The sequence below is a fragment of the Phocoena sinus genome, chromosome 2 (assembly GCF_008692025.1).
Source record: "Phocoena sinus isolate mPhoSin1 chromosome 2, mPhoSin1.pri, whole genome shotgun sequence".
NCBI classification, from domain to species: domain Eukaryota; kingdom Metazoa; phylum Chordata; class Mammalia; order Artiodactyla; family Phocoenidae; genus Phocoena; species Phocoena sinus.
The window spans coordinates 178,481,676-178,492,881 of NC_045764.1; the positions used below are offsets into that span (position 1 = coordinate 178,481,676).

At 44.2% G+C, this 11,206-nt stretch overlaps 1 gene segment (V, D, J or C); it reads right to left on the reverse strand.

Moving 5' to 3' along the window:
- Positions 1 to 9,998: 9,998 nt before the first annotated feature.
- LOC116748811 lies at positions 9,999 to 10,999 on the reverse strand. The segment is given in 3 exon segments: positions 9,999 to 10,013; positions 10,410 to 10,825; positions 10,910 to 10,999. Coding segments are annotated over 2 exon segments (471 nt in total).
- Positions 11,000 to 11,206: the final 207 nt, after the last annotated feature.

Sequence of the window (11,206 nt, forward strand, 5' to 3'; positions counted from 1 at the left end):
TCCAAAGATAGATGAGGAAAGACAGACAAGTCTGACTCCATGAAAAAGTCTCAAGATTAGAGACAAGAAAGTTCCCTGGAATCATTGTGGATGAGGCTTCCAGGGGTGGCAATGATCCAGTGGAGAAACCACAGCTTCTGAGAGAAAATCCCTCCATCCCAAGCTCTGCACCTGCCCTGAAATGGGTCCTCTTGTTTCCTAATGACCCTGATCGCTCACTCGTGGTTCGAGCGGACCCTGCAGGGAGGGTCGTGTCTGGACTCACCCTGACTTCTCACTGAACCAACTGGGACAGTAACACAGGGCTGTGTCCTAGGTCATCACGGAGCTGAGCTGCAGGGCAAACTGAATTTGTGAGGTGTCTCTGGAGGTGGAGAGTCATTTCTGGAGAGACATCTTGTATGCTGTGCTATTCCCAGGACCAAAGCACCCCAGTCACCTCAGCCCTTTCCCTGGGGGCTGACGGATCCAGTCCCAGCAGCCAGCACTGTTTGTGATGGAGAATCCAGAGACAGAGTGGGTAAGGGAGAGGGTCTTCAATAGTCCTGGGCCCGATTCCTGCACCAGCACCTGGGACATGACACCTGGCGAAGGAGAAACAAGGAGACACCCAGTTCACAGATGTCATCCCATAACTCCACCTTCCTCAGACCCAGGAGATGCTCACAGCTGAGGGATGCCCGCAAGAGGCGGAATGACCAGAATATTTTCTTTTTTTTTTTTTTTTTAAACATCTTTATTGGGGTATAATTGCTTTACAATGGTGTGTTAGTTTCTGCTTTACAACAAAGTGAATCAGCTATACATATACATATGTTCCCATATGTCCTCCCTCTTGCGTCTCCCTCCCTCCCACTCTCCCCATCCCACCCTTCCAGGCTGTCACAAAGCACCGAGCTAATATCCCTGTGCCTTGCGGCTGCTTCCCCCCGCTATCTACCTTACTACGTTTGTTAGTGTGTATATGTCCATGACTCTCTCTCGCCCTGTCAAAACTCACCCTTCCCCCTCCCCATATCCTTAAGTCCGTTCTCCAGTAGGTCTGCGTCTTTATTCCTATCTTACCCCTAGGTTCTTCATGACATTTTTTTCCCTTAAATTCCATATATATGTGTTAGCATACGGTATTTGTCTTTTTCTTTCTGACTTACTTCACTCTGTATGACAGACTCTAGGTCTATCCATCTCATTACAAATAGCTCAATTTCATTTCTTTTTAAGGCTGAGTAATATTCCATTGTGTATATGTGCCACATCTTCTTTATCCATTCATCCGATGATGGGCGCTTAGGTTGTTTCCATGTCCTGGCTATTGTAAATAGAGCTGCAATGAACATTTTGGTACATGACTCTCTTTGAATTTTGGTTTTCTCAGGGTATATGCCAAGTAGTGGGATTGCTGGGTCATATGGTAATTCTATTTGTAGTTTTTTAAGGAACCTCCATACTGTTCTCCACAGTGGCTGAACCAATTCACATTCCCACCAGCAGTGCAAGAGTGTCCCCTTTTCTCCACACCCTCTCCAGCATTTATTGTTTCTAGATTTTTTGATGATGGCCATTCTGACTGGTGTGAGATGATATCTCATTGTAGTTTTGATTTGCATTTCTCTAATGATTAATGATGTTGAGCATTCTTTCATGTGTTTGTTGGCATTCTGTATATCTTCTTTGGAGAAATGTCTATTTAGGTCTTCTGCCCATTTTGGATGGGGTTGTTTGTTTTTTTGTTATTGAGCTGCATGAGCTGCTTGTAAATTTTGGAGATTAATCCTTTGTCAGTTGCTTCATTTGCAAATGTTTTCTCCCATTCTGAGGGTTGTCTTTTGGTCTTGGTTATGGTTTCCTTTGCTGTGCAAAAGCTTTGAAGTTTCATTAGGTCCCATTTGTTTATTTTTGTTTTTATTTCCATTACTCTAGGAGGTGGGTCAGAAAGGATCTTGCTGTGATTTATGTCATAGAGTGTTCTTCCTATGTTTTCTTCTAAGAGTTTGATAGTTTCTGGCCTTACATTTAGGTCTTTAATCCATTTTGAGCTTATTTTTGTGTATGGTGTTAGGGAGTGATCTAATCTCATACTTTTACATGTACCTGTCCAGTTTTCCCAGCACCATTTATTGAAGAGGCTGTCCTTTCTCCACTGTACATTCCTGCCTCCTTTATCAAAGATAAGGTGTCCATATGTGCGTGGGTTTATCTCTGGGCTTTCTATCCTGTTCCACTGATCTATCTTTCTGTTTTTGTGCCAGTACCATACTGTCTTGATGACTGTTGCTTTGTAATATAGTCTGAAGTCAGGGAGCCTTATTCCTCCAGCTCCTTTTTTCGTTCTCAAGATTGCTTTGGCTATTCGGGGTCTTTTGTGTTTCCATACAAATTGCGAAATTTTTTGTTCTAGTTCTGTGAAAAATGCCAGTGGTAGTTTGATAGGGATTGCATTGAATCTGTAGATTGCTTTGGGTAGTAGAGTCATTTTCACAATGTTGATTCTTCCCATCCAAGAACATGGTATATCTCTCCATCTATTTGTATCATCTTTAATTTCTTTCATCAGTGTCTTATAATTTTCTGCATACAGGTCTTTCGTATCCTTAGGTAGGTTTATTCCTAGATATTTTATTCTTTTTGTTGCAATGGTAAATGGGAGTGTTTTCTTGATTTCACTTTCAGATTTTTCATCATTAGTATATAGGAATGCCAGAGATTTCTGTGCATTAATTTTGTATCCTGCTACTTTACCAAATTCATTGATTAGCTCTAGTAGTTTTCTGGTAGCATCTTTAGGATTCTCTATGTATAGTATCATGTCATCTGCAAACAGTGACAGCTTTACTTCTTCTTTTCCGATTTGGATTCCTTTTATTTCCTTTTCTTCTCTGATTGCTGTGGCTAAAACTTCCAAAACTATGTTGAATAAGAGTGGTGAGAGTGGGCAACCTTGTCTTGTTCCTGATCTTAGTGGAAATGCTTTCAGTTTTTCACCATTGAGGATGATGTTTGCTGTGGGCTTGTCATATATGGCTTTTATTATGTTTAGGAAAGTTGCCTCTATGCCTACTTTCTGGAGGGTTTTTATCATAAATGGGTGTTGAATTTTGTCGAAAGCTTTCTCTGCATCTATTGAGATGATCATATGGTTTTTCTCCTTCAATTTGTTAATATGGTTTATCACATTGATAGATTTGCGTATATTGAAGAATCCTTGCATTCCTGGAATAAACCCCACTTGATCATGGTGTATGATCCTTTTAATGTGCTGTTGGATTCTGTTTGCTAGTATTTTGTTGAGGATTTTTGCATCTATGTTCATCAGTGATATTGGCCTGTAGTTTTCTTTCTTTGTGACATCCTTGTCTGGTTTTTGGTATCAAGGTGATGGTGGCTTCGTAGAAGGAATTTGGGAGTGTTCCTCCCTCTGCTATATTTTGGAAGAGTTTGAGAAGGATAGGTGTTAGCTCTTCTCTAAACGTTTGATAGAATTCACCTGTGAAGCCATCTGGTCCTGGGCTTTTGTTTGTTGGAAGGTTTTTAATCACAGTTTCAATTTCAGTGCTTGTGATTGGTCTGTTCATATTTTCTATTTCTTCCTGATTCAGTCTTGGCAGGTTGTGCATTTCTAAGAATTTGTCCATTTCTTCCAGATTGTCCATTTTATTGGCATAGAGTTGCTTGTAGTAATCTCTCATGATTTTTTTATTTCTGCAGTGTCAGTTGTTACTTCTCCTTTTTCATTTCTAATTCTATTGATTTGAGTCTTCTCCCTTTTTTTCTTGATGAGTCTGGCTAGTGGTTTATCTATTTTGTTTATCCTCTCAAAGAACCAGCTTTTAGTTTTATTGATCTTTGCTATTGTTTCCTTCATTTCTTTTTCATTTATTTCTGATCTGATTTTTATGATTTCTTTCCTTCTGCTAGCTTTGGGGTTTTTTTGTTCTTCTTTCTCTAATTGCTTGAGGTGTAAGGTTAGGTTGTTTATTCGAGATGTTTCCTGCTTCTTAAGGTGGGCTTGTATTGCTATAAACTTCCCCCTTAGAACTGCTTTTGCTGCATCCCATAGGTTTTGGGTCGTTGTGTCTCCATTGTCATTTGTTTCTAGGTATTTTTTTATTTCCTCTTTGATTTCTTCAGTGATCACTTCATTATTAAGTAGTGTATTGTTTAGCCTCCATGTGTTTGTATTTTTTACAGATCTTTTCCTGTAATTGATATCTAGTCTCATGGCGTTGTGGTCAGAAAAGATACTTGATACAATTTCAGTTTTCTTAAATTTACCAAGGCTTGATTTGTGACCCAAGATATGATCTATCCTGGAGAATGTTCCATGAGCACTTGAGAAAAATGTGTATTCTGTTGTTTTTGGATGGAGTGTCCTATAAATATCAATTAAGTCCATCTTGTTTAATGTATCATTTAAAGCTTGTGTTTCCTTATTTATTTTCATTTTGGATGATCTGTCCATGGGTGAAAGTGGGGTGTTAAAGTCCCCTACTATGAATGTGTTACTGTTGATCTCCCCTTTTATGGTTGTTAGTATTTGCCTTATGTATTGAGGTGCTCCTATGTTGGGTGCATAAATATTTACAATTGTTATATCTTCTTCTTGGATCGATCCCTTGATCATTATGTAGTGTCCTTCTTTGTCCCTTTTAATAGTCCTTATTTTAAAGTCTATTTTGTCTGATATGAGAATTGCTACTCCAGCTTTCTTTTGGTTTCCATTTGCATGGAATATCTTTTTCCATCCCCTTACTTTCAGTCTGTATGTGTCTCTAGTTCTGAAGTGGGTCTCTTGTAGACAGCATATATAAGGGTCTTGTTTTTGTATCCATTCAGCCAATCTGTGTCTTTTGGTGGGAGCATTTAAAACATTTACATTTAAGGTAATTATTGATATGTATGTTCCTATTTCCATTTTATATATTGTTTTGGGTTCGCTACTATAGGTCATTTCCTTCTCTTGTGTTTCGTGTCTAGAGAAGTTCCTTTAGCATTTGTTGTAAAGCTGGTTTGGTGGTGCTGAACTCTCTCAGCTTTTGCTTGTCTGTAAAGGTTTTAATTTCTCCATCAAATGTGAATGAGATCCTTGCTGGGTAGAGTAGTCTTGGTTTCAGGCTATTCTCCTTCATCACTTTCAGTATGTCCTGCCACTCCCTTCTGGCTTGTAGGGTTTCTGCTGAGAGATCAGCTGTTAACCTTATGGGGATTCCCTTGTGTGTTATTTGTTGTTTTTCCCTTGCTGCTTTTAATATGCTTTCTTTGTATTTAATTTTTGACAGTTTGATTAATATGTGTCTTGGCGTGTTTCTCCTTGTATTTATCCTGTATGGGACCCTCTGTGCTTCCTGGACTTGATTAACTATTTCCTTTCCCATATTAGGGAAGTTTTCAACTATAATCTCTTCAAATATTTTCTCAGTCCCTTTCTTTTTTCTTCTTCTTCTGGAACCCCTATAATTCGAATGTTGGTGCGTTTCATGTTGTCCCAGAGCTCTCTGAGACTGTTCTCAGTTCTTTTCATTCTTTTTTCTTTATTCTGCTCTGCAGTAGTTATTTCCACTACTTTATCTTCCAGGTCACTTATCCGTTCTTCTGCCTCAGTTATTCTGCTATTGATCCTATCTAGAGTGATTTTAATTTCATTTATTGCATTGTTCATCGTTGCTTGTTTCATCTTTAGTTCTTGTAGGTCCTTGTTAACTGTTTCTTGCATTTTGTCCATTCTACTTCCAAGATTTCGGATCATCCTTACTATCATTATTCTGAATTCTTTTTCAGGTAGATTGCCTATTTCCTCTTCATTTGTTAGGTCTGGTGGGTTTTTATCTTGCTCCTTCATCTGCTGTGTGTTTTTCTGTCTTCTCATTTTGCTTATCTTACTGTGTTTGGGGTCTCCTTTTTGCAGGCTGCAGGTTCGTAGTTCCCGTTGTTTTTGATGTCTGTCTCCAGTGGCTAAGGTTGTTTCAGTGGGTTGTGTAGGCTTCCTGGTGGAGGGGACTAGTGCCTGTGTTGTGCTGGATGAGGCTGGATCTTGTCTCTCTAGTGGGCAGGTTCACGTCTGGTGGTGTGTTTTGGGGTGTCTGTGGCCTTATTATGATTTTAGGCAGCCTCTCTGCTAATGGGTGGGGTTGTGTTCCTGTTTTGCTAGTTGTTTGGCATAGGTTGTCCAGCACTGTGGCTTGCTGGTCGTTGAGTGAAGCTGGGTGCTGGTGTTAAGATGGAGGTCTCTGGGATATTTCCACCGTTTAATATTATGTGGAGCTGGGAGGTCTCTTGTTGACCAGTGTCCTGAAGTTGGCTCTCCTACCTCAGAGGCAGAGCCCTGACTCCTGGCTGGAGCACCAAGAGCCTTTCATCCACACAGCTCAGAATAAAAGGGAGAAAAAGTAGGGAGAATTAGTAGAAGTATGAGTAAAGAAAGAGGGAAAGGAGGAAAGGAAGGAAGGAAGAAAGAAGCAAAGAAGGAAAGAAAGGAGGGAGGGAGGGAGGGAGGAAGGAAGGAAGGAGGGAAAGAAGGAAAAAAGACAGAAAGAAAGATGATACAGTAAAAATAAAATAAAGTATAATATAGTTATTGAATTAAAAAATATTTAGAAAAAAAAAAAGGGACGGATAGAACCTTAGGACAAATGTTGGAAGCAAAGCTATACAGAGAAAATCTTACACAGAAGCATACACATACACCTTCACAAAAGAGGTAAAGGGGGAAAAATCATAAATCCTGCTCCCTGAGACCACCTCCTCAATTTGGGGTGATTCGTTGTCTAAAGGAGGGAGGGAAGGAAGGAAAGAAAGAAAGAACGAAGGTAAAGTATAATAAAGTTATTACAATTAAACTTAATTATTAAGAAAAAGAATTTTTAAAAAAAAGTCATGGACGGATAGAGCCCTAGGACAAATGGTGGAAGCTAGAGTATACAGACTAGATGTCACACAGAAGCATACACGTACACATTCACAAAAAGAGGAAAAGGGAAAAAAATCATAGATCTCGCTCCTAAATTCCACCTCTTCAATTTGGGATCATTCCTTGTCTATTCAGGTATTCCACAGATGCAGGGTATATCAAGTTGATTGTGGAGCTTTAATCCGCTGCTTCTGTGGCTGCTGGGAGAGATTTCCCTTTCTCTTCTTTGTTCTCACAGCTCACAGGAGCTCAGCTTTGGATTTGGCCCTGCCTCTGCGTGTAGGTCGCTGGAGGGCGTCTGTTTTTTCGCTCAGACAGGACGGGGTTAAAGGAGCCGCTGATTCGGGGCCTCCGGCTCACTCAGGCCGGGGGTTGGGGGATGGGGGAAGGAGGGGCACTGCGTGCGGGGCCGGCCTGCGGCAGCAGAGGCAGCATGACGTTGCGGCAGAGGCCGGCGTGACGTTGCACCAGCCTGAGGCCCGCCGTGCGTTGTCCCGGGGAAGTTGTCCCTGGATCCCGGGAACCTGGCAGTGGCGGGCTGCACAGACTCCGCGGAAGAGGGGTGTGGAGAGTGACCTGTGCTCGCACACAGGCCCCTTGGTGGCGGCAGCAGCAGCCTTAGCGTCTCCCGCCCGTCTCTGGGGTCCGCGGTTTTAGCCGCGGCTCGCGCTCGTCTCTGGGGTTTGTGCTTTCAGCCGCGGCTCGCGCCCGTCTCGGGGGCTCGCGCCCTCAGCCGCGGCTCGCGCCCGTCTCTGGGGTTTGTGCTTTCAGCCGCGGCTCGCGCCCGTCTCGGGGGCTCGCGCCCTCAGCCGCGGCTCGCGCCCGTCTCTGGGGTTCGCGCTTTTAGCCGCGGCTCGCGCCCGTCTCTGGAGTTCCTTTAAGCAGCGCTCTTAAACCCCTCTCCTCGCGCACCAGGAGACAAAGAGGGAAGAAAAAGTCTCTTGCCTCTTCGGCCGGTGCAGGCTTTTCCCCGAACTCCCTCCCGGCTAGTCGTGGTGCACTAACCCCTTCAGGCTATGTTCAAGCCGCCAACCCCAGTCCTCTCCCTGAGCTCCGTCCAAAACCAAAACCCGAGCCTCAGCTCGCAGCCCCGCCCGCCCCGGTGGGTGAGCAGCAAGCCTCTCGGTTGGTGAGTGCCGGTCGGCACCGATCGTCTGTGCAGGAATCTCCCCGCTTTGCCCTCCGCACCCGTCGCTGTGCACTACTCCGCGGTCCCGAAACTCCCCCCTCTGCCTCCCGCAGTCTCCGCCCGCGGAGGGGCTTCCTAGTGTGTGGAAACTTTTCCTCCTTCACAGCTCCCTCCCACTGGTGCAGGTGCCGTCCTTATTCTTTTGTCTCTGTTTTTTCTTTTGCCCTACCCAGTTACGTGGGGAGTTTCTTGCCTTTTGGGAGGTCTGAGGTCTTCTGCCAGCCTTCAGTAGGAGTTCTGTAGGAGTTGTTCCACGTGTGGATGTATTTCTGGTGTATCCGTGGGGAGGAAGGCGATCTCCGCGTCTTACTCTTCCGCCATCTTCAAGGTCCCCCCCAGAATATTTTCATGTTCATTTTGATCAATGCTTTGACTTTCAGAGGGTTATGTCAGTGAAGATGAGAACCCTGACTCTGAGTAGCACAGATGCTGTGCTTTCCCCTTTAGCCTGGGTGTGATGTGCAGGTGGGAAGCATGTTTCCATATAAAGATGGTCATGGCTGTTCCTTCTCTAGGGCTGTTGAGGAGGGTGCTGGCTGAGATCCAGGGTGGACACAGCTTCATGTCACCTCTGAAGAATGGCTGATATTTCTTTTCCAATACGATACTTACATTTCCATATATGTCTATCTGCGTCTATATTATAGGTGTACTCGTTGGCTAGTGTGGCCGTTACAGAATAACAGACTGGGTGGATTAAACAAGAGCAATGGATTCCTCTCAGGCCTGGAGGCAAGAAGTCTAAGGTCACGGTGTCAGCAGGTTTGGGTCCTTCTGAGGCCTTTCTCCTTTGCTTGCAGGTGGACCGCTTCTCACTGAGTCCTCAGATGGTCTTTTCTCTGTGTGTCTGTGTGCATCCGTGGTTTACTTGTATGTTCAGTATTGCTCTTCTTAAGTGTGACAAAGACCCCTGACCACCCCTCTGCCAACAGGATCCTTGTAATTCTCTTCTCAACTAGTCTTGACCTGTGGCCTTCTGTGTTTATATGTGCATGGCCAGGTTTTGTCAGAGCCCTGCTAAGTGAGAATAATGAGAATCCCCAACCCTTGAACTCTGATCACCCGCAGTATTTGATCAAAGCCATCAAACCTCCTATCACCCACACGGTATCTGACCACTCTGGTCTCCATTCAGCAAGAACCGTTTTGAGTCTATGTAACCAGAATCCCCTTAGCCTCTATTTCTTCTCTTTAATAATTCCCAGTCCACTCCACCCCACCCTCTTGTTGGCCATAAGCCCCCACTTGCCAGGCTGTATTTGGAATTAAGCCAACTTTCCAAGGCTGCATCCCGTATGCAGCAGCGAGTTTTGCCTTCAGGTTTTGGGTGAGCTGCATATTGGGAACATGAGTATCATTTCACCACCCATGGCCATATAACGCATGACTGAATGAAGCTGATGTCTCATGTATATTTTCCCTAAGTCCACTCACAGCCATTTGTGCGTAGGGACACTAGGCTGTTCCTCAGCCCTATGCCTGGGACTACTTTAAACAATTGCCAAGAATCACAGAACTGTGAAAAGCATGGCAGTAATTTGACCCCAGAAAGTGCTCATTTACATGACGGGGGTTAAAAGTAGAAAAGGGAGTATCTCCTTGACAGACTTCAGATGGGAATGTGTGTGTGTGTGTGTGTGTGTGTGTGTGTGTGTGTGTGTGTGTGTGTTGGTGATTCAAAGAACCGGCCACATTGTAAATGTCCGTGAAAGATCACAAAATGACAGCATTCATTTTGGGATGCTAATAAAGCTAGCAAGTAGCTGAATTTGTAAATATGTAATCTGTGAATAACGAGGATCATTGCATGTGCAGAATTGGGCGCTCTGGCACTAGAGTCTGTAACACTGCATGTTGCAGAACTCAACCTGCTTGTGCAGGTTGACAGAAAGCAGGATGGTGTGTCTCTTCCTTCCACATCTACAAAAACAAAACAACCATTAATACTGTTTAAAAATCTCTGTGCATTCGTGGATATTTACACCAGTTTCCAAAGTCAGTCAGGCTTGAAAATTATGGTGAGCTTGGGTTTACTGAGTCTCCTTTGCAACGATAAAGTGAAACTGAAAACAACCTAATTCTTGAATTCCGTATACTATATGTGTGTGTGCATATATATATATATATATATATATTATTAACTATAATAAAAATAAAATTAAGCAAATATGTACATGCACACAAAATTTTCTAGACACAACATAATCGACAAAAATGAAATAGTAGGATACAGAAGAGGGTGTCTGGTGGAGGTCCTGAGCAGGAAGGGGAAAGCACAGGTTCTAACAAGAATCCCCTCCCAGCCCATATATGCACCTGCCACAGGCCTCAGCCCTGTACTTGGTGGGTCCTGTGCGACCCCTGGTGGTAACGGGCATCCGTGCAGGGAGGTTTGTGTCTGGGCTCACACTGACTTCCCCTCACTGTGTCTCTGGCACAGTAATACACGGCTGTGTCCTCAGTTGTCAGGCTGCTCAGCGATAAGTAGACTTGGCTCTTGGAGGTGTCCGTGGTGATGCTGAGCCGGGACTTAAGAGTTGAGTTATAATATGCGCTTCCACCATCATATATCATCCCGACCGACTCCAGCCCCTTTCCTGGAGGATGTCGGACCCAGGCTACATAAGAGCTGGTTAATGAGAATCCAGAGACAGTGCAGGTGAGGGAGAGGGTCTGTGAGGGCTTCACCAGGCTGGGTCCCGACTCCTGCAGCTGCACCTGGGACAGGGCACCTGTGGACAGAGAGAACCACGGTGACTCATGGGCTCAGATGCAGCTTCCCCATGTGTTCACGTCTGAATCCCTGAGAAACTCACCTCTGGGAGCTGACACCAGGAAGAGGAAGAACCACAGTGGATTCATCTTCTTGCAGATGGGATTCATGAAGCCCAGAAAATCTATTGAAGCATGAGGAGAAACCCGAATTTAAGTGAACTGGTACTTTGTTTTTACCTTGTGACATAAGGGGATGTTTGCATACGGGAGGGACCAGTCTATAAAAATCGGAGGGTAGTGAAGGGAGCTCCCAGTCTCTGGGGCTGCACCTGAGGAGGGTGCTGACTGTGCCCTCAGAGAACTCAGCCCCTCCTGGGGTCCCCTCTCGATGCCTGGGG